The following is a 25,104-nucleotide window of genomic DNA, read 5'->3' on the forward strand; positions in this document are numbered from 1 at the left end:
TCTTCCCCCTGGTGTCAACCCTCTCTGCCATCTGTTCACATTCACACCCTTTCCTCTCTGCAGATCTTTTGCAAGATAACTTCCCCATCATCATCATCCAACTTACGTATCATCCCCGTTATCTAATATTCGGCTTCAATCGCTTTTACAAGCCACACGGGTAGATAGGCAGTGGACGCCACTTTTGTCTGTTTGTGTCGCGCTACCAAAGCAAGCAAGCCTCGTCTTACACAAATCTCGTCTGATCTGACCAAGATCTTTATACAACCATCAGAAGCATCCATCCATTGTAGTTCATTATTCACCTATAGCACTACCCGTCTGTTTCTGCGTGCTCAGCCAAAGATGCTTTCCGTCCCAGGTCGACAGGCAATGCGCCTGCCCGGCCACCGGACTCCCCTTTCCTCGCCTCTCTATCTCTCTCATCTCCGAACCTCATCAGCATCATGCTCTTCATCACGACTTCTCGCCACACAAAGCTCCGTCAGCCTAAATTCACGGCACCAGCGCCGCAGCATACACTCCTCCGAGCGGCGAACCTCGACAGTGGCAGACCTGCCCGGTTCCATGCCGCCTGTGCCACCGCAAAACATGGACGCAAACCGTGCGCCTCTCTCAGTCCTGCCGCTCAGCATGATCCTCCGCTCGCTGGCAACGACAGTGGTCTCTTCTTCCCCCATCCTGCTGCCGCCCTCACTGCGCATCATGGTGGCGCTGGCTCATGCCAAGTCCCCCATTCTCAACCCCGACAGGAATCCCCTTTTGCGGTTCTTCTTGAAAAAGTCCTTTTACGCCCAGTTCTGCGCCGGTGAGAATGCGGCCGAGGTGCGGCAAACAGTTGGCCGGTTGAAGAACATTGGCTTCACCGGCGTCATTCTGGGTTACGCCAAGGAGGTTGTCTTGGACAAGTCAGATGCCAAGGACATGACCATGGCCAATCTGGGCAAGGAAACGGCACGCGACATCGAGAAGGAGATCAACCCCTGGAGAGACGGCACCTTGGAGACTGTTCGATTGGCTGATCCTGGTGATTTTGTTGCACTCAAGTACGTTTTGGTCCCTTTGAGCCCTTCCTTAATGAAGAATCATCGCTAATCATCGTCTAGATTCACTGGTGCCGGTAGCCTAGCCCTCAATCAGCTCAAGAACGGCCTTCCACCCTCTCAACATCTGAGTGAATCGATTGACGCCATCTGCCAGCTCGCTCGTGATCGCGGCGTGCGCCTCCTCTTCGATGCCGAACAGGACATGCTGCAAGACGGCATCGACGACTGGACCATGCAATTCGCTCGCAAGTACAACGACTCTCCGGACACCGCCACCATCTATGGTACGTACCAGGCATACAAGAAGAACTGTCCTGCGGTGGTATCACGGCACCTGGCCGACGCCCAGAGAGAGGGCTTCACCCTCGGCATTAAGCTGGTGCGCGGTGCCTACCTGGGCTCAGATCCGCGAGAGTGCTTCCACGATACCAAGGAGGGTACAGATGCGTGCTACAACAGCATTGCAGCCAGTGTCTTGACTAGGCAATGGTCCGCTGCTGTTCAGGGCCAGGGCGAATTCCCCAATGCTCACATCGTGCTGGCAACTCACAACGTCGAATCCGTACGCCGCGCCAGAGCCATTTGCGACGCTGGCGGCGCCAAGTCGGACATCGCATTCGCCCAACTCCAGGGCATGGCAGACGAGGTGAGCTGCGAGCTTGTCGAGGCCAGCCAGTCGGCCCAAAAGGACAATGCCAACGCCCGCCCACTACCAGTTTACAAGTACCTTGTCTGGGGCACTACTGGAGAGTGCATGAAGTATCTCTTACGCCGCGCTCAGGAGAACAAGGATGCCGTTCAGCGAACGAGAAACGGAAGAGATGCTATGTGGGCAGAGCTGGTCAGGCGGTGCAAGACCGTTGTTGGCATGGCCTGAACAAACAAGTAAAGAGATGATGAGATGATGAGGTCAGAGGAAGAGAGCAGGGGAGAAACTGCGTTGGTTTACACCTATGAATGTGCTTAAATAGCTGGCCAAGGCCTGTCTTTCGGATACCTGCGACACTGCACGGTTTGGAGTTTTGCAAGTTTAGTTTTGAGAAATTGATGATAGAAACGGTTCTTAGAGTATCTAGCATTGGATGTGAATAACTGGCGGGAGATGACGGGAAATTTACAGAGTATTTGACTTACTGGTTCACCCAAACTAAATTCTGACGCATTATGTGCCTTTGATGCGCTTCTTTTTCTTCTCTGTTCTCTTTCTTCTTCTTGAGCATGATTACATGCACATTTGTAGCCGAATTATATCGACTCCTAGCCACGCCGAGTAGTGAACCCTTCTTGCCTCATACGCCCCGTAGTGCCATGCCCCCAAGAACAAGCCTTTCAATTTCTTTGCGCTTCACCAATTCGTCCTTGATATTGTCCAACCACGCCAGACCGTTGAGCTTATAGCTCTTGCGAACAGTGCGAACGTCTGTAATCGTCTCGATAGTGTCGTCGGTAGCGGGTACGGCATCTCCCTCGACGTTGTCTGTGAGATGCTGCGAAATAGCGTCGGCGGATGGAGGTACGGGGTTGCTGTCGCTCGGAAACGCAATCTTGACGACGAATAGATCGGTGGTGGACGGCGAAACGCCGAAGCGTCGATATGCGTCGGCAATCTGGATGCCCATGATCAATTCTCTGGAAGCATAGTTGGCGCAGCTTTTGAGTGAGAGACTTCACACTCACATTACTTGAGGAACTTAGCGATACGACTGTTTCTGAATGGACGTTTGGCGTTCGTAGCGCCCCGTTCACTGAGCTGTTCACTGCCTTGAAGACGGCCGAAAGAAGATGGATGCGCGAGACGATCTGCGAGCACACAACGGTCAGCAACGGGTCAAACCATCGCCTCATCCGATCATATCAGGCTCTTCGCTAATCTCGGCGAGATAAATGCAGCAAGCCGTGCAGCGGTCGATTTCAGCATACCGTCGAAGCATCGATAAAGGCATATTCGAACCCGGCGTTGCGCGCGAGGAGCTGCTGATGCAAGAAGGCGGCGTTTTTCACATTGCGGAAGAGGGCGAGGTAGATTCGGTACGACGACGGCACATGCTCGAGCTCTACGGTTTCGACGGCCATGGTGAGAAAATGGGACGTAGTAGGTAAGGGAATCTATAGGATTATGTGGGCAATGATGTCGAAGCTGCTGCGCCGTGGTGGGATAAAGTTCCAATCTTATCGCTCTCCGTGCGTATAATCTTTTGAATGGATATTAGCACTGTATTTCGCTCTGCCAGCTGCGGCCAGCTGTTGGAGACAACATCAATTCCAAAGATTGATACTACAAAGATCATCGCAGCAAGACGAAGAGGAATGTCCAGCTGTACTTAATTTTCCAAGAACCCATAAAATACCTAGTAGCTACTTTTAAGTACGTCAGGTTAGTAGAATAAGTATCGTGCTAGTATTTAGAAGGTAGCTACCCCTTAGGGGCTCTCAACAAGCAGAGCTACGACGAAAGTCTTGCAAAGTTGTAACCTGAGCGAGGAGCTTCTAGATTTGCTTCATTAATCGGCAAATCTGTATTTACAAACTACATATTCAATACTGCCTTTCAATGAATCTTTCTTTTCTCTCTTTTTCTTTTTCTCTCTTCTTTCTTTCTTTCTTTACTTTTTTGGCCGCTCACACCACCCGTAATGTAACACCGTTGGCGTTGCTTTTCTGGTGTTGCTACACCATCAAGGTCACTATCGCAATGTTCCTACGTATCAAGAACTCCGTGGGGAAAAGCCTGCTGTTAGTGCTTCCCAAAGGGCAGAATTAAAGTCCCCTTTTTTAGTCAATTTAGGTGGCCACGATCAATCCAAGTGATCGCGTTCCATCGACGCGTCAGCTTTGCTTGCCCCTCTGAAAGCCTAATCCAGAATGAGATGTGTAAACAGCTACAAATATTTAATGTAATCAGTAGATAATTTGGGACCTGAAATACCGAACCTTGGTGATTGAAATAATAGATACTTTTTGAATAATAATAGCTGAATTACCTATCTAATAATGAGGTGAAGATCCATGCATCCTCATCAAAAATTATGATCCAAAATCACCCAAACTCCGGGTATAAGCACCACCGCTATGAGATGAATATAATGAAAGAAAAGAAAAAGAATCCAAAATACCAAATAAACCAGAGACAAAATCTGCGGGTGTCGTGTCTCAAGCACAGACGCTTATACTGCCGAGGCGCTGATTGGACCAATCCAAAACCAAAATGACTATCAACCAAGATAGATGCGCTCATCGCCTGTTCACCAACTCTGCAAGCTCTGCTGGTATTCCTGGGAGGCCCACCCCAAGAGCCTTACACCTATCTTCTAGGAGTTTGCACCAAGTCAGGAGCGCCGTATTTCGATCCACCAAACTGTTTGCCTCCGCTCGAAGCATTCTCCCCCTGATGTGTGGATCTTTTTCCCAGCACTCTTCTCCTACAGTTGCGCAGCGTTGACAACCATTAAGGTTATCATCACACTTGAGCTTGTGAATCTATGAAAAAGTTAGTGATCCAATGTCTATCAAGCTGGGGGTATCTCGGACTATTTACGAACCGTGCACCGCTCACAAGACTTCACTGACCGCCTGTAGCCTCGGGGATTTCTAACCACACGACGAGGCGGTGTCAGGGGCGGCGATGGTTCGATTCGCCAGTTGGTACCTGTTTGAGCCGGAACAGGGAGTGCCACATTGGTGGAAGTGGCTATTTGTCCCATGGGAACAGTGTGAAAGACATCCCCTTGTTGGAATGTATTAGGAGCCACGATATCTTGCCCCATCGGTTGAGGGGCATTGGTTCCTGTTTGCTGGGGGCTAAGAGGAGGAATGGTGGCCAAGAACTCCATTTGTAGTTGCTGGTACTCTGGAGCAGACAACGTTGACTGCGGATCCGGGAACTCTGGAGCATAAAACATTGACTCCCAATCCGGCAACTCATTGGTCTCTGTTGGTATGTTTGTCTGGCCAGGATAGTTCTCAAACCAGTCGTTTTGCTGGTAAGGAATAAAATTATCCATTGTTGGCAAAGATGAGACAACGGAGAGGAATATCTGGAGTGGTAATGGGGTATGATCGAAGTAGTGGTTCTCTTTGATAGATAGTGGCAGAGTTTGTGAGCGTTGTGTGTGGGATGTGCGAGTGTTGTGATGGAGGGAGAGAAGGAGAGAAGGGGATAAACATAGGCAAGGCCTGCCATATATAGCAGCCCATAAACATAGCCGCGTGTTAAGGTTGAAAGGAGAAAACCATAATTCAGTCTTTTTCTTTGATCACGATGAAACTCAGTCTACATAGAAACGTTAAACGGTCCGACTTTTGACTATACCTCGGCGCCATTTTTTATCCCAAAGTCAAGAAGGTGATACCGACACGATACCTGGTAGATATGTTAAATATGAAACGCAGAATCGGCACAGAAACAATGGTATCCAGCTTTTAAAAGCCTTCTTCCAAAGCAGCGTCCCTCACTATGGCGATTTCCTCGGTGACGCTGATACGGATGCAGAGAGATATTACAGCTTCGGTAACCTACTAAAGATACAAAAAAGGGTAGGTGGCCTACATTGCCCTCCTGATGGCAGTGTAATACAAAGGTTTACTAGAAGGTTTCCCGCCGTTCAATAACTGTTTATTGTGAACCATAAATAAAACTCCCTCGGTGGCAGAAGATGTGCGGCGAGATAACGACTGAGTGATAGCGTCACATTCTATCTCTTAACTCATAGCCACAAAGTCAGTGCCGAATGCATATTTGAATACTTGGGTTCTATTCGTATTTGGGACTCGTAATTTACATCCACCTTCCGCCAAAGATGGAATATGGTAGAAGGGTGTCCCTTGAGAAAGCAGATGAGAGGATTCTGGAAATACGTGTCTTCCTCTAGCCTTGAATTTTGTTCTCAAGGGTCATTTGATATCATTCATCCAAGATCCATTACAATTCACCATCTTTATCATTGTTATATGAGTTCGTTGCGTATAGAAGCGCGTGACTTGACAATATAGAAGCTCAAAGTTTTCCTGCTGCTAATAGTCCGGCGGCGACGAAGAGAAGAAACCTTGATTAGCGCGGAAAAAATATTTTGCCTAATAGATAAAGAATTGCGCTTACATTGCAAGCACAGTATCTGTAGTACTCTTATTGTATTGATATACATTTGCGGACGTAGTTCCCTGCCCCCTTGCCTCCCACAACCCGGGAGATATATGGTGGAGCTACCTGCATATTCACCCGCGATCTCGGCCTTATGAGATTGCGCACCAAAACTCTGTACTAAAAAAGTCTTTATTAAGTCTCTCTATTCAGAGTTGTTTCCATTGCTCAGGATCCAAATTTGTTGCTCTGGGCATTTCGTGGTGTATTGTAGTCATTTTATGGTTGCTCCACTGCACGGTTACCCGCCACAACGGCTTTAATTTGAGCATAAAGGAGCGCATTTACCTCGCCCTTTTGCGACTCATTTACGACCATTCCAGTTTCTGCGTGACCACTCGGGCCTAGGCAGACAATCGATCTATTGTATATGTGATTTTAAAATATACGCTACCTTTGCAGCTCGAAACGATCATCCTGTTCGTTTCTAACCCGTTGCCGTTGAGACGGGTGACTAGTTTAGAGCCCGTTTCCATGCCATTTCACTCTAGGTTTTCCACAGTTCAAAGTTTGACAGTGGCAGGTCCGGGGAAGTGTGATCTCGCAAAATACCGAATGGGCCTCCGACTCTCGTGACAGAATAGGACTGTGCAAGATTGGCAAGCAATTAATATCGATCATGTTGTCCAGCACAAGTCGCGCAGATCCGATTCTCACTTCACACGAGATGCCTACGCGGATAAGTATGAGATGAGTGCATCGAGCAAGTAAATAGGTATGGTATCTAGGTACCTAGACATAGAACTGGGTACCTATCCACTTGGTTGAGTATTTCCAAATTGAGAATATTGGCCAATGAGAAAGCAAGTACAAATGCCGATGAAGTGGCGCTTCTCAAAGGCAATCAAGCAAGCCTCTTGAACTCTGCTTCTCTCTGGGCAACACACGTTATTATTCTTCATCGGGCCCATCTGGTATCAACAGGAGCTGGAACTTTCGAGGTTTGAATCGGAGCGAGATGTTGCATGGACAGTGCGTATTAGACCGAGATGGGTAGCTTTCGGATTTACGCTCGCCATCTGCCGATCCGTAGATACACATACTTTGATCTGTAAACTGATTATGAAACGGCTGAAAATGATGTATGTTGTATTACAGCTCACAAGATCTCTAGGAAGGCGACGCTTGGCTGATGAAAGGTAACAGTATGCCGCGTAGATGATTAAGGAAGAATAGAAATGAGCTTCTCGTGGGTACATATGGATTGTAAGGCAATGGCTACTTCCATCTATAACAATAATTATATTGACTGTCTAATTTGAGGTCGAGATGAATGTATTAATACACAGTCTCAATTAATATCTCTAGTTTTCTTTATTAAACTATCTTAATCAGCCACATTGATAGCGTCGACGAAACTAAACGCAAAACAATGAAGAGCAGGTACATATACTCGTGCTATCAGACACTACCGCGACGCCAATCTTTTGTTTACTTTGTTGACCTTGAAAGGTAGGACGCGAGCGTTACGTGGACGCTTCTTATTTTTGCCGGCGTTCGCCTATAGATCGTAGCTTTCTTAGCTCGATGGCTCTACTTGGCCCTGATCAATGTGATGTTTTGTAGAGCAGTGACTAGATCTCGCGCGATCCACCGCTCAAGTCCTATCCCAGATGCTACAGCTGACTACATGTACCTGGTAGCATCATAGCAAAAAATGCAGGCGAATATACATTTGATTAATGCATGCATGCATTAATTTTTCTCCTTGTGCCGAGCGGCAGTTGAGTCACCGGCCAGAGCAAATCCAGCGCTCTGGTTGGACGACGCCTCGCAGGCAGCCACAAGGCATTTTCAAGGCAGAAACCAAACACATGCATATAAGCCATCGGAACATTGTGTCCTACGTAGCACGGTGTATATAAGCTGCATGTTTAGGCGTTTGCAAAATAAACAAGTGAAAAAATTCTGACTCTGTCTTTCGTGTTTGTCGCCGAGACGCGAGAATCCAAGGCCATTCATTTACAAGACTACAAACACTCATTTGCCGCCATGCGTCTTCGCGACATCAAAGACATTGACCGCGAGGCCATTTCCGACTTTGCCTGGAAATGGCGCTGCAAAATCTTTCCCGTAAAAGAGGCAACCTTCTCTAAAGAAGCCGCAAATGGCAAGGACGCGGCCGTCTTGGAGGGCGATGACTCCAAGGCTGGCGCTGCTGCGAACAACGACAAAGACGCCAACTTTGGCTCAAGCCCAATCATCAAAACGCTCTACGACAAGAACACTTCCGACACGTACTCGCCTCACGAATGGGTGGATTATCCGCCCAAGCAAATGTCCAAATCGGCGGCTCGTGCCCAGGACCGAGTCGCCATCAAGGTGTACAAGGTCAGAGACCATCGCAAGCCTTGCATCTCGGGACGAATCCCTCTCAAATACCACAAGATTGAGGTGCAGAATCTTACTCTGGTAGCCGCACTGGCGCCAATTGTGAAGAAGGAGAATCTTCATCTCGATGTCAACGAGGCCGCCACCTTTGAGGAGCCCTTTCGCAGCCTTTGGTTCTGTCAGGATGATATCAGGGAGCTGCACAAGAAGACGGAATCATCCGACCCATTGAAGTCCTATGTGAAGCTTTTCATCCAAGTTTTGGATGATATGTTCCGCGAGATGATCGTCAAGCGACGAAATATCCAGACCAGTCGTCTGGTCGACTTTAGGACGGCCTGGACCCTGTTCCCACGAGGTTCGACCGTATACAGTTTTGGCATTAATGCAGAATTCTTTGCCAAGGTCGACAGCACAGTCTACGTGAACAAAAACTCTGGCAATGCGCTACACGTCAAGACCAAGGTTCTCAAGTTCAACGGCGAAAAATTTGTCTGGCAAGAGCACCTACTCTTGATTGAGGAGTTTGAGGGGAATAAACCCATCCTCGAGTTGGGACATTACCCGCTCGAATTTCATCAAGATCCAGAAGCTGTCAAGCAACGCCTGACGGTCCGTGGCCGCAAAGTTCTCGATCTTCAGGGCCTTCAATATCGCCTGTATAACGGAATTGCTCTCCACGACACCGGGAAAGACTGCATCGAGAAGCACAACGTCGAAGGCCGCATTCTCCTCGATGCCGTTGGCTACAACAAGTATCACTTGGCCAAAGGCAAGCGAGAAAACGACAAGAAAGATGACGAGTCGTTGGGTGGCTGGAGGCTGTTTGACTCGGACTCTAGCTCGAGTTCGGATTCTGACACGGATTCTCTAAACGAGACTTCAGCCAAGCGGACTGTGGTGCGCCGACTGGGAGAAAAGGACTTTTTGCAAAACAAGCAGCACATGGAGTCCCGAGAAGAGGATCTGTGCTTTATTTCTGGAATGTTGGGCGGATACGCTTTGAAGAACAAGATATGGAGTAAGTCTCGATCCATCTCTTGCCTTGGTTTGATCGAACCAATACTAACTACGCAATTTACATAGTGGAATTTTACGTTGAGGACGTCGAGCCAATGATTTGGAACGACACAGCCTATTCTCATCTTGTCTATGACGATCAGCAAAAGGATCTTGTTCTCTCCTTTGTTCAAAACCACAATCCTCACCGCGTCGCTTCAGCAGCACCAACCGCATCATCCTCAGCTTCAACAACATCGGCCTCTGGAACTCCCGCACCAATGGAAGATGTCATCGTCGGCAAAGGTCAAGGACTCATCATTCTGCTCTCAGGCCCTCCCGGCACTGGCAAGACGCTCACAGCAGAAGCCGTTGCGGACCGTACCCACCGACCGCTCTTCTATCTCCAGGCTGAAGATCTCGGAATCAACGCAGCTTCTCTCGGCGCCAACGTCAAGCGCGTGTTCGAAATGGCCACTGAATGGAACGCCGTCATCCTACTGGACGAGGCCGACGTGTTCATGGCCGAACGCAATCCCAACGACATCCATCGAAACGAGCTGGTCAGCATCTTCCTCCGAGAGCTAGAATATTTCCGCGGCATCATCTTCCTCACCACAAATCTATATCACACCATCGACGCAGCTTTCCGCAGCAGAGTCAGCTTACATCTTCTCTTCCAGTCGCTGAGCAGGGAGGCGCGCGAGACTGTCTGGCGAAAGTTCTTGCAGCGACTGCCGGAGCAAAAGGGACTTGAGCTACCGCCTAATGAAGGCACGGAGGAAGTTGTAGAGGCTAAAACACCCCTTGGAGATGCCGAGATCCGCCAGCTGTCACTATGGCAGCTGAATGGGCGAGAGATCAAGAACGCAGTCCGCATGGTGAAGAGCTGGTGCGATCACAAGGGCTATGTCATGACGCTGGAGAGGCTGGAGAGCGGAATCAAAGTAACGAGCCCTCATGCGACCAAAGAAGGTGACATTGACAAAGATTTGTACGAGTAGATGGGATATTGGGGCATCAGAGGGGACCTCGGGTTTTCGGGCTACCATGGATCTTCTTGTTAGTTTTCGGAGGAGCAACAAAGCGGGTTTGCGCCGTGAGAGGGTTTTCGTTTTTAATTCCGGAATATTTCCTAGGCATACATCTCTGTAGTAATAATTTCATTTGTTTTCCATTTCCCTTTTTTTAAATGATGTTGTCAGTCGTTACAGCCAGGGGATCACTTCGGGTTTCACTCGACCTTTGATCTCAACTGCCGCACTTGATCCCTCCTTTTGCAACTCAACCATCCCGCATGCAGTAACAAACTCCGATTCATTACCAAATTGGAAATGGATGCATGGATACGTCCCTTTGTAATGAAACGAAGATATCAACAGATGTTCATCATGTCCAACTTGAGGGCGTCGCATCTCCGATATCGGCCCCCTGTCCAGTATAAGTACTTCGTACCGTGAGGCTGAAGAGCAGCATGTAAGAGCCAAATCTCCAAATCCCAAGCGGCCAAAAAGTATATCTCATATTGGTCAGCACCATCTAGCTAGCCTAGATCTATATAGCATCATCGCCTGCTATCCTGTTCTTTGCCTCCTCATCCGTTCACTTCCCTTGCGTCGCTTCACACACTTCAAAAAACCACCATCATGTCCAAGACTGAAGGCGCCACTTACACGCATGGCCACCATGCCTCTGTTCTGCGCTCTCACACCTGGCGCACTGCGGCCAACTCGGCAGCCTATCTCCTGCCCCATCTCAAGCCCGACATGAAGATTCTTGACGTTGGCTGTGGCCCTGGAACAATCACCGTTGATCTGGCCGCAAACTATGTGCCGCAGGGCCACATCACGGGGCTCGAGAATGCTGCCGGAGTGCTGGTGCAAGCTCGCGACCTGGCCAAGGAGAAGGGCGTGACGAATGTAGATTTCGTCGATGGCGATGCCAATGCGCTCGAGTTTGCAGACGAGACATTTGACGTCGTCGTTTGCCACCAGGTGCTGCAGCACGTCAAGGATCCTGTGGGCATCTTGCGGGAGATGCGACGAGTGGCCAAGACGGGCGGCATCGTTGCTGCCAGAGAGTCCGACTTTGGCGGCTTCATCTGGTATCCCGAGGTCGACGGCATGGACGACTGGCTGGCGTTTTACTCGGCCAACGCGCGATCTAACGGCGGCGAGCCCAATGCCGGCCGCCGCCTCCATACCTGGGCCAAGCAGGCGGGCTTCTCGCCTGCGGCCGTGACCAGCGGCTCGAGCACTTGGTGCTACAGCACAGAGACGGAGATTGCGTGGTGGAGCGGATTGTGGGCAGAGCGGACGGTAGCCTCGTCGTTTGCGAAGACGGCGATTGAGAACGGCACAGGAACCAAGGAGAGGCTGGATAAGGCGGCTGAGGCGTGGAAGCGATGGGGCAAGGAGGAGGAGGCGTGGTTTTCGGTTCTGCATGGAGAGGTGATATGCCGCAAGTAATGGGGTACTGGTAGATGAGCTGATGAATTAGGATGGATGAAGTAACGAAGTCTATGTTTTCATAGGTGGCGATATGCTGCAAGTAACGGGGAATATACTCGTATATGAGTTGATCGGACAGAATGGATATAGGAATGGACACGAGGCAGAATGAATCAAGTCATGGAAATCATCTCTCTCTGTTGATGATGGGCTGGAAATTATGGAGGAATAGAGATGATGTGACGTGAGAACAGCGTAGAAAATTCACCAAGACAAAGGATAAATGAATGCATATGACACAGAATGAATCTAGTCTCGAAAGCCCTTCTTTTCTTTGTTTTCCCCCGTCTATATATAATGTCGTCACCATTGACATCAAGTAGAACACACGATATCCACTCTCTTAAAAGAAAACCGTTTGCGCCATAGTGAGAGCAAATAATACATGTTAACCCGGGCAGCTAGCCTTTTGAAGGATGGAGTTCATCCATATCATGCATGCTATGCCCAAACCCATTTCAAGCATCCAAACATATCGAGTATCCTGGTCATCTCTTAGAGCGTTTACCGTATGTTTTTTGCCGTACCGTCCTTCTTCCATCGGATATCATATCAAAAAGAGTTTTTGGTGCAGGGGGAGGCTGCTCCACTTGCTTCGCCCTTGTGCTCTCATCTAGCGCCTCTCCTGAAAGCCGTGGGTGTCTATGAAGCTGGGGAGATGGTTCAGTAACCGTCTTTGGTTCCGTTAATGTAGAACTAAGCGGCATCGCCCAGGTCACGGATAATCGCTTGCGCGCAGTGTCATTCGCTGCCACTGCGTCTCCCAGTTCCTCCACGCTAGGCAATTCATCTTCCCGAGTGTCTCCACGTGTTTCGTCTTCGCCAACAACATCTTCCATCGTCGTGCTGTTATCCGTGCGTTTTCTTTTAGCAGCTGGCTCTTCTTCCTCTTCCTGAGCTTCCGACTGAACATTTCGCCCATGCTCCTCAGCTAAGTCAACAGTAGCAATGGCCTTTGGTGGCCTGCCACGTTTCTTTGCTGAGGCTGTGACAAGAATATCCATCACAGAGGGAGCTTTGTCCACAGCTGCTGCCTTCGGCCTTCCCCGTTTCTTTGCAGGTGCTACCTCTATATCCTCCTGTGCCGGTGTTGAGACTGTTTCGCCCACGGCATAGTCTTCCCAGACGTCAACTGTAGGTTTTGATGGCTTGTGTGGCTCGGCTTCTTCCTGAGAATCCGTACCAAGACCTGGCTCTACAGTTGTATTGGGCAAATCTGCAGGTAACAATGTTTCGCTCTTGGGAGGTCTACCCCTGCCCCGTTTCTTGGTAGATTGCGGAGTTGGAGAGACAGCTCGTTCTTCTAATGTATCAGCTTGTCGAGGAGGTCGACCTCGCCGACCAATAGATTTCACGGTAGGCGAGTCCGTTGTCTGGGGTGCCTCTGCTATTGGCAAAATTCCATTTTCTATAGGCATTAATGGCCCGGCGTTCTTTGGAGGTCTTCCGCGCTTGCCGGGCGTAGTCGTCGGGATTGAGGTATTCGGGATTGCGTTCAGTGGTGGTCGTCTTTCGCCTGAAGCCGGAGTTGTGGCGACTGATGCTTCAACCACAGGTAACTGAGCTTCGTAGATGGATGCTTGCATAGGTGTAGCGCCCATCATGTCGCTCTTCCCAGGTCTCCCTCTTTTACCCGAAGCCGGTGTTGCAGTTACCGGTGCCTCAACTGAGGATAGTTGAGACTCTTCATTAGAGACTTGGGTTGCGTCGATAGTATCACTTTTCCGAGGCCGTCCTCTTTTGCTCAAGCTTCGTGCTGGAGTTGTTGCTGTTTCCTGAGCTGCATTGCTCGAGGATGGCGCTGCATCCAACACATCACTCTTTCGGGGCCGCCCTCTCTTGCCCGACGAAACTTCAGTTTCTGCTACCTCAACTGCGAGTAAGTCAACTTCGGTGGAGGCCTGTGCTGCGTCTGTCACATCACTTTTCCGAGGCCGTCCTCTTTTGCTCGAGCTTCGTGCTGGAGTTGTTGCTGTTTCCTGAACTGCATTGCTCGAGGATGGTGCTGCATCCAATACATCACTCTTTCGGGGCCGCCCTCTTTTGCCCGACGACATTCCTGTTTCTGCTACTCCAACTACAGGCAGCCGAGCTGAGCTGGCAGGGGTCTGCGCGGCGTCCATCGCATCGCTTTTCCGTGGTCGCCCTCGTTTGCTTGGAACCGGTGTTCCGACTGTAGACAATTCGGGGGCGACTGCGGGCCTTTGTGTTGCATCTGCAATGCTACTCTTCCGGGGTCGCCCTCGTTTGCCTGGAGCTGGTATTGCGGCTGGTGCTTCGACTGCAGACAATTCGAGGGTGACTGCGGACATTTGCGCTGCGTCTGCCATACTATTTTTCCGTGGCCGCCCTCGTTTCCCAGCAGCAGGCGTCGATTCCTGAATTAACTGGAGATCTGTCACTTTTGGTGGTCGACCAGGCCCTCGCTTTGCTGGGGTTGGTGCTGCCGGTGTCACCGGCTCTGAAATCTCACTTTTGCGCGGCCTTCCACGTTTTCTCTCAGTCGGCACTTCCTCCGCTCTGTCAATATCAGCGTCATCCGTCGCAGCTGGTTCCACGGCTTCATTTTCGCCACGGCTGTCCTTCTCGTGTACAGCTATCTGATCGGGTATAGGTCGTTCTGTTGCTGGAGCTGGTGGCGCTTCCTCCGCATCGCTCCTCCGCGGGCGCCCTCGTTTTCTCGGTGTTTGCTGAAGAAGCGGCAATTCCCTCTCATCATCGTCTATTATCGATCGTTCATTGGACTCCATTATGAGCTGCTGTTGCGCTCCGGTATCCGGTGTAGGTTCCTCCTCGTCTGTTTCGTCTCTTTCCATCCCTTCCCTTTCGCCTTCTTCCATTTCTCCTCTTTCGTCTCCTTCCATTTGTCCTTGTTCCCTTTCGTCTTTTTCTCCTTGTTCCCTTTCATCTTCTTCTATTTCTTCCATTTCGTCTTCTTCCATTCCTTCCCTTTCTCCTCCTTCGCCTTCTTCTGCTGTGCGGGCGTTTTTAGGTTCGTCGTCAAAACGCTGCGCATCAGCCTCCATCGATGGCTCTTTCTCTTGTTCTGCATGATCAGACCTTTCCACGCTGACAGAACGGGACTCAGATTGGGGCGGCGTCAGCTGAGGTGCCTGTGATTGTAGCGCTTGCAGATTCACGGCCTCTTCAGTCGGCGTCCCCGCATATGAGCGACTTAGCACTCCGTTCACCACGCGGCTAGCCGTCATTGCCGCACTCATCTCAATCTCATGAGTGTATGAGCTTTGGTGAGTAGCCTCCACTTCCACAGGCACGTTCAGCATAGAGCTGAAGTCTTCAGGCACGTAGTGCTCTCTTGATAGCGCAGTCGGTTCTTCGATCCCAGCCATACCACTTGATGCCTGTCCCTGGGCTTCTGGCTCAAAGTCGTACTCCGATGCGGCGCTTTCCTCCAACATCTGAGCGCCGCGGTCATGATCCTCCATCAGGCCCCGAAACGACTCTGCTGGCTCCATCGGATGGGTGGTTGAGTACTGAGACTGGGGCGACGATCGGCTCTCACTGTACATGTAATTTGCCACCATGGCCGGCTCATTCACTTCGATGCCCTCTCCGTAGTCATAGCCGGACTTGGCCTGCAGCACCTGAGTGGCCAAGCTCGCAATCGTGGCGGCATCCTCGTTGTCCAGGTCATCGGTTGTCTGCCAGTAGTCCCTGAGCGGAGTGTCTTCGTCCATGGGGTTGAAGTCCATCATGTAAGTGTAGCGGGGGAAATCATCGCCCCTAGACATTGGGAATAAGGTGCAGCCGTCATAAAGACAGCGGTTCTGGGCGTGAGAGCTGCAGCAGATGCTGGCGGCAGATGACAAAGACACGGATATGCATGCGCCCAGCTCTGAAACATGGAGTTGCCCTCGTGGTGTAAATTTAATATGAACGCGTGTTTTGATGATACGGGGCCAAAGGGAGGACGCGCTCATTTGGTGAGCTGGTCACGTGATGCACAAATGACGTCGGGGCCGTTGATTGTGACCATGAAATGGCTTCCTTCACTTTTCACTTTTGCGTGACAAGCTGTTTTTTTTTTCCCATTGCGTGACTCCGGTTATTGCCACTACCTAGACTATCCATTGATTCAGTCACTTGTTGACCGTTTCATGGGTTTATTCTCCTTTACACAGCAATGCTTCATCTTGACGAGGCTGACTCCCCGAGGCTGCAGGTACAGGCAACTGCTTGCAACAATCCAAATTGGTATTATATTTCTTTAAACTACGGAGTACCAAGCACCGAATATCAGGATTACATGCCCGCTAACTAGAAATTAAATCACAAAAGAAAACTGAAGAACAGAAGCTGCTTCACAACTCTTCCCAAGCTAGTGTCAAGCCGTCGCAGCAACTAGGTGAAAATCTCAGCAGCGTACCGCGTCTTCTCAAAGCGCTTGAACCACTCCTGCGGCGTGAATTCCTTTTGCGCGTCCATCGGCTCAGCCGTGTACACAAGATTTGCTACCAAGTCCTTCACCTGAGAAGCCATTTTCACACTTCCGCAGACATAAACCTTTGCTCCAGCATTCCACAGCTGGACGAACACATCTTTTTCTGCCTGCAAACTATCCTGGACGTATCCCTTCCTGGTGTTGGACTTGGAGCCCACGTCTTCTCTGCTGTAGGCGCGGAACACGCGAATGACTCCTGACGATTCAAAAGCATCAAGCTCGCTGCGATACAAATCATCATGTGACGATCTACATCCGAAAAACAGAGCGGCGGGTGCCAGCTGAACTCCATTTTGCTGCTGGTAAGCTCGCTCTTGGATGAATCCCCTAAACGGCGCGAGACCAGCCCCTGCTGCAATCATGATGGTTGGTGCTTTGGACAAATCGGCGGGCATCTGGAAAATCCCTTTCACTGGGCGTGTGGCCACGTGGATCAGATCCCCTGGCGTCAAACCGGCAAGATGATTAGAAGCTACACCTAAATAGCGTTTAGATCCGGGTGTAGTTGCCGGCTCGTCCAGAACTGAGAGCGTCAACGTAGCACGACTCGAGTTCCAGGATGGCGATGATGAAATAGAGTATGTGCGTAGACGAAGAGATGGCAAAAGGGTCAAATAGGTTCCAAACGCGATGGAAATCTCTGGAAACTTCTCTAGAAGATCGAGTAAAGAAGTTTTCTTTTCTTGGATGTCCTCAAGGTAGGATGTGGTTGCCAGGTTGTTCAACACCTGCTTAGTCGCTTCATCCTCAGCCGCAGCCGCAAGGACCCGGATGTCCTGCACGTAGTCAGCATAAAGGGCTCTAGAAGTGGAGGATTCGATTAACGATAGAGAAAGAGAAGCAACTTACCCTCGGGGTCGCCGGCTGAGCCAGCTCAAAGTATGAACTCAGCAACTCGTGTACTGTCATGGCTGTTTCGATCGGTATGCGAACAGATTCGTTTCCAGATGCTCGCACAATGGTGTCCCACGTCAAGTGGAAGCGCGATAGAACACGCTTAACATTTCTTATTGGATTTACAGGCAGCACAAGAAGATGGTCGCCAGGATGATATGATACTCCTGAAGGAAGCTGGATATCAACGTGCATCTTCTTGCCAATAGCAGAAGGTGTTGTCAGACTCCGTGATTCCATCACTGTTGCCTCTACGAGGTGGGAATACTGCTGCAGTTGGCGCGGCTGAGAAAACTCGACTTTGAGCAGCGAGCTGATCAATTTGCCTTCTCCATCGTTATCCTGTTTTCCATCCGTCTGCGAAATAGCTGGCCAAACGGAATCGGTGGTCCATTTTTCGAGTTCCACAAAGAGGTCCATCACTGCTGAGTCTGCAAGGCCCCTATTCGCAAATCGTTCGGCACCGGCCCTCTGCAGAAGATCGTCTATGAGAATGGGAACTCGTTGAAATGTTGCGACCCAGTCGCGATGTCCACAGCCAAACACTGAGTACGAAACTCCTTTCAAGGAGTCCTTTTCAGCCGTGTTCAGCCAGTCAAAGAACTCTTCGGCGTTGTCTGACGGCAAACCATCATAAGATGCAGCAAGAATGATGACGGGTTCTGATTTGGGGAGGCTGTTACGGGCTGCGTTCAAGGGTGCAATCTTCCGAGCGTAGAATCCGTGGAGAGTGGCATCAGATGCCAGCCTGTATGCCAAAGCCTCGCATGTGCCACTGTTCGACCCGTAAAGAATTGTGAGCGGCTTCTTATCGCCTCCGCCAGTCTGTGCTGAAGTAACTGAGGGAGTAGAGCTCAGTTTGGCACCCACCGAGCCCAGGGACTGTAATTCGCGCTGAAAATCCGTGGCAGTGCCCCCTCTCCTGAGCTTAGCTTTCATGCGAAAGTTGTCTGGCTTGACTGTCAGGGTCTCTTTAATTTTGAGCTTGTATCCAGGATCCGCCATCTCAAATGTGAAGCTCTGCAGCAGCATCGCCACAATCAACAGTGCCTCTTGGGTTGCAAAGGCTCTACCTATGCATCCCCTCATTCCATTGCCGAACGGCTTCCAGGAATTAGGAGGCAGCTTATTGAAGTTTTCGTCCAGCATTCTCTCCGGCTTAAACTCGGCGGCGTCCTCGCCGTAAACGGCCTTATCCAGATGAACCATATGAAGTAGAACCCCAATAGGGATATTCGCTGGGATGAGATACTTTCCACCAATAATCTCATCCTTAGGTGAGCTTAAGATGAAGCCAGGAGCTGTGGGCTGAAGACGGAGCGTCTCCTTGAGAACCGCGTTGAGATACGGCAGTTTGGAGAGGTGCTCAACCGCAATTGGGGAGCCTTGGCTAACTTCGTCAACCTCTTGGCGTGCCTTTTCCATCGTCTGTGGGTTTGCCAGCAAGTAGTACATGGCAAATGATAGGAGTCCCGAAGTGGTCTCGTGGCCAGCGATAAGAAACGTGAGCATATTGTCGATGATGGAATCGTCAGACAGTCCCTCGCCAGTCTTGGGGTCACGGCCCCGCAGGAGTGCTGCCAACAGGTCGTGAGAATCTGTGTCCGTCTGACTTTTTCTTTTATCAATGATGTCTTGACACAATTTTCTCATAAAGGCCGTATCTTTCTCGTACCGGCGCCAGGACTTCTTTCGGAGGGAGTTGATGAAGTTTGGCAAAGCCGCTTGAACACTGGCCTCTTTCAATGTCCTCACCATGCTGTCGACGAAGGGATGCAGGACTGTTCCGTTGTGGAAACTGTTGAATCTGAAGCCCATGGTGCACAGCGCAAGCGTATCGAGGGTGAGCCGAGTGAAATCGGCTGTGACATCAATCACGTACTCTTCGCCATAGCGAGCCCTGTTTCTCATCCGGTCAGCGCAACCAAAGCAAACACAGCATCGAGTCCAGGAAAAGCGAACCATTTTAGACACAGTTGCTGCGCCAGATCTTTCATTTCAGGAAACATTTCACGAATCTTGATCGTGCCAAAAACCGGCATCAGGATCCTGTGAGCAATTTCCCAATTGCGCTCCTCATTCCTCGCGGTGAACAGCCCATCGTGGACAACATGGCGCAGCTTCTCGAGCTCTGCTGTTACGATTTTTTGGAATCTTGACTCGTCGCAAAGCTCATTCAAGAGCTCAATACTTGACACGAAGATGTTGAGCTCGCTTCCAAATGTGAGCTGGCAGATGGGCCCCAATGGCTGAATCAACTCTATCAATGAGAACAGCGGCGACTCGAGATCGATATGGTGTAGACTGCCAATCACCGGGAGGCCTTATTGGCGAATCCAGATCAGCATTTTCCGCCCGCACTATCCGCGAAGAAATGATTTGGCTGTACTTACCTTTGGGCTTTGGAATCTCAACCAAGTTTGGGTTTTTGGCGGGCTTCATTTTGCGTTCGCTATCGCGCTTCTTTGGTGGCTCAATCGCCTTATCCAGGCCGTTTTCCCCTCCATCTTGACCTCCCAACTTCGTCTTGAGTGTTTTTATATATCTCATTTTCGGTGATGAAGCAATACTATCGCGCAAACGGAGCTGGATGGTTTCTCCGTCGACTCCGCGACATCCTTACAGATGAAATGAATTGCAAGTCAAGAGATGAATCTGACAGCTGTTGTATCAATACGAGGTAAGGTTTCCATCCCGAATAACCCATGTTTCGTCATCAGCACTTGTTTCAGCCACATGTGAATATGCATCGAACTATGCCTTGCTACAGCGAATAGAGCTGACGCCAACCACGCGATCACCCACGCGGCGTAGTTGTCATTAGTGGAACCCGCGGATTCCGCCTAAATGAGCCAATCCAACGGCAACAATGTTAAGTGATGTGTAAGATGGATTGCTCGTAGGATGTGCCAAGATAATACCCTGTAAGATCACCCAACTGCCCACAGAATTGTTGCTTTCAAAGGATGGAGCCTAAGTTCCGTTCTATCTCTTCCTGGAGCTATTTCAAATGCCGTCTCCGCGGATACCGTTGCCGAATGGTGACACCGCGCTTCTCGGATAGTGGCGTCACCACGTAATCCTGTATAAACGCGCAAAACATATGTAGGCTGCCGTATTGACGACTTTCGTCTCTACACTGTATAATCTTTTCTGATATATAGCGTCCGATCAGGCGTTTTCCCAGGATTACTATCCAGAAGTCTGTCGCTCTAATAAGGAGAACATCCATGTGTGCCGACCTCCTTTTTAAAGTTGCGCGCCTATGTCTGATGTCAGACTCCATCGTGTCTCTAGTACCAACAATATCTCAAACCTAGTGTTATCATCTTGCTCATTGCGATTTAGCCTGACCAGACCCATCTCAAGTCTCTTGAGTTGGTAATATGTCATTACTAAGAGTGGAAGATCCGGTGATCTTTGCGGACCAGTTACCATTGTTATGCCAGGGGCGGTTGGCGCATCGGATTTCTCAAAAGCAAAAAGGAGTATGCCATCGCCTTTGTTTGCGTATTCAAATGATATAGGCGTAGAAAACAATTATTCACGTTACTTGATACAATCACCTAGATGAACGAATGAAGTTTTTGTTGTAATAGAGACTCGTGTTAAAGAATGGCTGCAGGTACCCTAGAGAGAATACGTGAATTTGCATTGCTACATGGTACACGTGCGCGGGTAGTTAGTTCTTCAGGTCTCTTTGTTAATTATTTCCCTTTTCATATCTTTGATACACATAATGTAGTTTCGTAGCTTTTCTTTATGCTTTTAAGATATATTATGCTCAATCTCTTTATTGCTAGAAGCGTCAACAAGCTCCGTCTAGAGGCCGTCACAAAACTAGTGGAGATCAGATCCTACGATCAGATATACCAGGATCGAATACTACAATCCATATTCTATCATATAATATGTTCAATCACGGTAATTTTACTCTTGAATGGCCATCTCAACACAATCCGTGATCGCCAAACAAATGTCCGTCGACGGAATAACATCTCCAGCGGACAATCTACGGCGACAACAATGTCCGCTTAATCGCCGTCATGAGTCCAACACCTGAGCAACTGCTATATAAAAGCCCTGGATAGAGAGTTATTCTACCGCACATATTCTCTAGAAACCAGCATCTTTCTATAACAGCTACAACTCATTCAAATGTGGACCTTACAGTCGTTTCTAGTCGTAATTGCGGCACTGGGCTCCGGCTCACTTGCGCAAACGGACCAGGTGCGACTAGGGCCTCCTCTCGAGCCACCAACTCATCTTTCAACTCAAGCAGTGGTTCGAGAGGCTGTTTTGAACATTACAAACTTACTCAACAATGCCATTCTCACTGGAGAAAGCCAATATGGCAGCTTCAACAGCTGCACGACATCTTTTTCCTTGACTGCTGTTGCGCAGCAAGACTCTGCCCCCATAATTGACTTCCATCACACATCTGGCTTTCTCAATGTATCTGCCGGAAGCACGTCGAGGGTGACGGCTGATACAGTCTATCGAATCGGCAGCGTGTCAAAACTCTTTACCGTTTACTCCCTGCTCCTGAACAACGGTACCAGCTACTGGAATCGCCCTGTCACCGATTTTGTACCAGAACTGCGCCAAGCTGTTCAACACTCATCACGCAAATTGTCGGTTATCGATTCTGTTCAATGGGATCAAGTCACGGTTGGTGCTCTTGCATCGCAGCTTTCTGGCATGGGACGAGATTGTACGTTTTCCGCTTCACTATCATCGCAGTTTGTACTCATACCAATGGAATTACAGATGGTTCAGCAGATTTATCGGTTCAAGATTTCCCCGTGACAGAGCTCGGGCTTCCTATTCTCCCTCCTCAAGATATTCCTACTTGTGGTATAAATGATGGCCAATTACCATGTGCGCGCAATGGTAAGAGTATGCACTGAGAATGTCTACTGTCTTAGATTAACAATGGGTTCCAGAATACTTTTCAGGTTTGATCCAGAGACACCCCGTTTTCCCATCATACTCAAAGCCTTTGTATTCCAATGCGGCCTTCAGGATTCTCGCATACGTACTTGAAGAAATTACTGGGAAGTCGTACGATGAAGTAGTCATGAATGAGGTTTTTGAGCCGCTAGGCATGAAGCATTCAAGTTCACTGCCACCATCTGGCAAAGGGGCTGGTGTAATTCCTGACGGAGATGCAGGATGGAATAGAAATTATGGTGATGAGGTTGCGTAAGTCAAACAACAATTGTCACCGAACACAGTATTGTTCACAGCTCAAGTTCCGTATCTAATTAAATACCACAGCACTGGCGGCCTCCTTTCTTCAACAAACGATCTGGTTAAATTCGGACGCGCAATATTCGCCAACAAACAACTCAGCTTCATGGAGACACTTCGCTGGATGAAGCCCGCTTCGTTCACAACTTCGCCATCTCTCTCCATAGGCGCGCCATGGGAAATTGTGCGAACTCGAAGCGGCATCACGACTGGCCGCCTCGTTGATCTCTATACCAAGTCTGGTAGCGTCGGTGTCTACAACTCGCTACTTATTCTTATCCCCGATTATCAAGTTACCTTGGCCATTCTCGCTGCTGGACCTGACAGTGGTGCAGCATTGCAAGTTGCCACCGAGATCGCGATTCAAACACTTGTCCCTGCGCTGGAAAAGGCGGCGAAAGAAGAGACATGCAACAAGCGCTGTGGAAAATACGCACCGGCAGGCGCTGAGAACACTTCATCCCTTGTCATCACTGTCGACGACGGACCTGGTCTGCTACTCAAAGAGTGGACTCATCAGGGCCACGACATCATTGCCGCCGGACAGGCTTACGCGAACGCCACACGCAGCGGCATTATCAATTCTGTGAGACTGTTTCCTACAGGTTTGCAGACAGAGAATCAGGCTGCGTATCGGGCGCTATTCGAGACGGTTCCGAGCCAATACAATCCATCAGTCCATATGGTGTTTGATCCAGCGGCAGGGATCTGGGGGACGCCGGATTCGCTCATGTATGGGGAGATCGCGGTAGACGAATTTGTGTTTCATCTTAACGCCGGGGGCAGTTCAGCTGCAGTTGAGCCGCGGGTGCTGAGAGAGGTCTATAACAAAGTATAGACAATGAACCTAGAGCGCAAGGATTAAGCGCTGTTGGGAGGCTCGTACTTGAACAGTTAGTAGTTGAGATTGTTCTGTTTCTATTCGTGTATTCGCAGGAAATCATTTTTTTAGACAGCCCAATTTACAAGGGAGGCGTAGCATCCCGATACCCCTACCATCTAGCTTGACGCCGACGACATGCATTGTAGCTGGTATTGACAGGGCAATGTGAGTGTAGCGAAGTGTCAGGCCAAGAATTAGAATGGTTCGCTTGTTGCAAAAGCAAAAAGAGAAAACAATTTTGCTTCAGTCTAGGGTCGTTTATGATATATCAACTTCAAGCAATACCTATATATAGCCGGGAGTGCAAGGGACTACAATGATGCCCCAGCTTCGTATCGGGGGAGCGGATACATGTATCTTGCAATCTTGCAGCGGCTCGGATTTATTCTCCGCAACGGGGCCGTCGGGAGAAGGATCCCCAGAGCTGACATGCCAGGATTTGGAATTGCGCCAGTCTCTCTCTCGAGGCCCGATGTCACCCGTCCTAGCGCGTTCAGGTATGGAACATTGTGACGAAGTGAAGCAGGGAGAAGGGCTTGTTCGGTGTTCTATGGGGTCGCTACTGTGTTCTTGCCGCCGTCTGAGATCATGATAATCTTGGTATCTTGCCTTTTACGGAGTAGTCTGCGCTTTGTTCTGGAGAGGAGCACAGACAGAATGCCACCTTCAGAGGGACATGGCTTGAGACTCGGGTGCTTTGACACGTCGTCCACCTTGCATTCGCTCCCAGGAACAATCCGAGTCTCAGAGAAATTCCATCGTGAGTGGAGTTGCCAACGTGGTAGAAGCAAACACAGCGCCACCTAATAATAGCAGCCCCCAGACAGCCCGTACGAGCGGCCATACAGGCGTCTTTACATCGATGTGTGCCTGTCCACCACTGCCAGCAGACGAGAGACATTCAAACGAGACCAGCCACCGCACTAAGGCACACGTCAAGGAGCACGTAGCGCGGAAATTGCTGGAAGAGGGCCGATTGAGATGCGGCTGAGTGCATCCCCGGACGGACTCTAATGGCAGCTACAGGGGCTCTCCATGTCGTGAGGCTGTTCCGCGGAAACATTTTTGGGCTTTTTTTTTTATGCTTTTTGTCTCTAGGGTTTTTTTTTTTTTTTTTTTTTTTCTTTTTGTCTTGAGCAAAATTGTACCATGCATCCGGCCCTCATCCGGTCAGATTTTCTTTCCGCTTCGCTTTGTTCCCGGGCCATGCAACGTTGGAGGGGGAACAACAACTGCGTCCAATAGGGCCTTGTTCAGTCAATTGATACCTCACATCATGTCATTTATCACAAAGCAAAAAGAAAAGCAAAAGAGGGCTGCAAAGCATGCCAGGGATGACAGGTAAGACATCCACGGCTTAGCGTCTGACTTGGCAATCCTCCGGAGCAAGAAGCAGTTTGCCGCAGGCCGGATGCACGCGACGCTCTGCTTGTACTTGGCATATTGTTAAAGTTGTGTTTCTCAGATCGGGTACGATATATGTAACAAAAGACAGATCCGTTGCCGCCGATTTGAAGTTGCATCTTCCCCGGGTTGGACTCGGATCCCTGGCAGCGACGACGCTCCAATCGGAGCCCATGCAGGAGATG

At 49.7% G+C, this 25,104-nt stretch overlaps 8 protein-coding genes across 8 annotated transcripts; 4 read left to right on the forward strand and 4 right to left on the reverse strand.

Moving 5' to 3' along the window:
* Positions 1 to 71: 71 nt before the first annotated feature.
* TRIVIDRAFT_177836 (uncharacterized protein) lies at positions 72 to 2,190 on the forward strand (the record flags this gene model as incomplete). Its single annotated transcript, XM_014102946.1, has 2 exons — positions 72 to 1,046; positions 1,107 to 2,190. 2 exons carry the CDS (start codon positions 346 to 348, stop codon positions 1,921 to 1,923), a joined length of 1,518 nt encoding a protein of 505 aa, XP_013958421.1.
* A 145-nt stretch (positions 2,191 to 2,335) lies between these two features.
* Positions 2,336 to 3,119, reverse strand: TRIVIDRAFT_29946 (uncharacterized protein; the record flags this gene model as incomplete). The annotated part of the gene is made up of 3 exons (XM_014102947.1): positions 2,336 to 2,653; positions 2,724 to 2,846; positions 2,967 to 3,119. The coding sequence occupies 3 exons, from the start codon at positions 3,117 to 3,119 to the stop codon at positions 2,336 to 2,338; spliced, it is 594 nt and encodes a 197-aa protein (XP_013958422.1).
* A 1,158-nt stretch (positions 3,120 to 4,277) lies between these two features.
* TRIVIDRAFT_219667 (uncharacterized protein) lies at positions 4,278 to 5,047 on the reverse strand (the record flags this gene model as incomplete). Its single annotated transcript, XM_014102948.1, has 2 exons — positions 4,278 to 4,523; positions 4,586 to 5,047. 2 exons carry the CDS (start codon positions 5,045 to 5,047, stop codon positions 4,278 to 4,280), a joined length of 708 nt encoding a protein of 235 aa, XP_013958423.1.
* Positions 5,048 to 9,423: 4,376 nt separating this feature from the next.
* Positions 9,424 to 10,517, forward strand: TRIVIDRAFT_146143 (uncharacterized protein; the record flags this gene model as incomplete). The annotated part of the gene is made up of 2 exons (XM_014102949.1): positions 9,424 to 9,535; positions 9,601 to 10,517. Coding segments are annotated over 2 exons (1,029 nt in total), but the record flags the coding sequence as incomplete, so codon positions are not given.
* A 642-nt stretch (positions 10,518 to 11,159) lies between these two features.
* Positions 11,160 to 11,981, forward strand: TRIVIDRAFT_30440 (uncharacterized protein; the record flags this gene model as incomplete). Its single annotated transcript, XM_014102950.1, has 1 exon — positions 11,160 to 11,981. The coding sequence occupies one exon, from the start codon at positions 11,160 to 11,162 to the stop codon at positions 11,979 to 11,981; it is 822 nt and encodes a 273-aa protein (XP_013958425.1).
* A 279-nt stretch (positions 11,982 to 12,260) lies between these two features.
* TRIVIDRAFT_229777 (uncharacterized protein) lies at positions 12,261 to 15,775 on the reverse strand (the record flags this gene model as incomplete). Its single annotated transcript, XM_014102951.1, has 1 exon — positions 12,261 to 15,775. One exon carries the CDS (start codon positions 15,773 to 15,775, stop codon positions 12,512 to 12,514), a length of 3,264 nt encoding a protein of 1,087 aa, XP_013958426.1.
* A 610-nt stretch (positions 15,776 to 16,385) lies between these two features.
* On the reverse strand, positions 16,386 to 19,821 carry TRIVIDRAFT_61018 (uncharacterized protein; the record flags this gene model as incomplete). Its single annotated transcript, XM_014102952.1, has 4 exons — positions 16,386 to 17,261; positions 17,335 to 19,279; positions 19,342 to 19,702; positions 19,773 to 19,821. 4 exons carry the CDS (start codon positions 19,819 to 19,821, stop codon positions 16,386 to 16,388), a joined length of 3,231 nt encoding a protein of 1,076 aa, XP_013958427.1.
* A 1,716-nt stretch (positions 19,822 to 21,537) lies between these two features.
* On the forward strand, positions 21,538 to 23,470 carry TRIVIDRAFT_30124 (uncharacterized protein; the record flags this gene model as incomplete). The annotated part of the gene is made up of 4 exons (XM_014102953.1): positions 21,538 to 22,093; positions 22,150 to 22,278; positions 22,326 to 22,584; positions 22,660 to 23,470. 4 exons carry the CDS (start codon positions 21,538 to 21,540, stop codon positions 23,468 to 23,470), a joined length of 1,755 nt encoding a protein of 584 aa, XP_013958428.1.
* Between the last annotated feature and the right edge of the window lie 1,634 nt (positions 23,471 to 25,104).

This window comes from Trichoderma virens (genome assembly GCF_000170995.1).
Source record: "Trichoderma virens Gv29-8 chromosome Unknown TRIVIscaffold_4, whole genome shotgun sequence".
Classification (NCBI taxonomy): domain Eukaryota; kingdom Fungi; phylum Ascomycota; class Sordariomycetes; order Hypocreales; family Hypocreaceae; genus Trichoderma; species Trichoderma virens.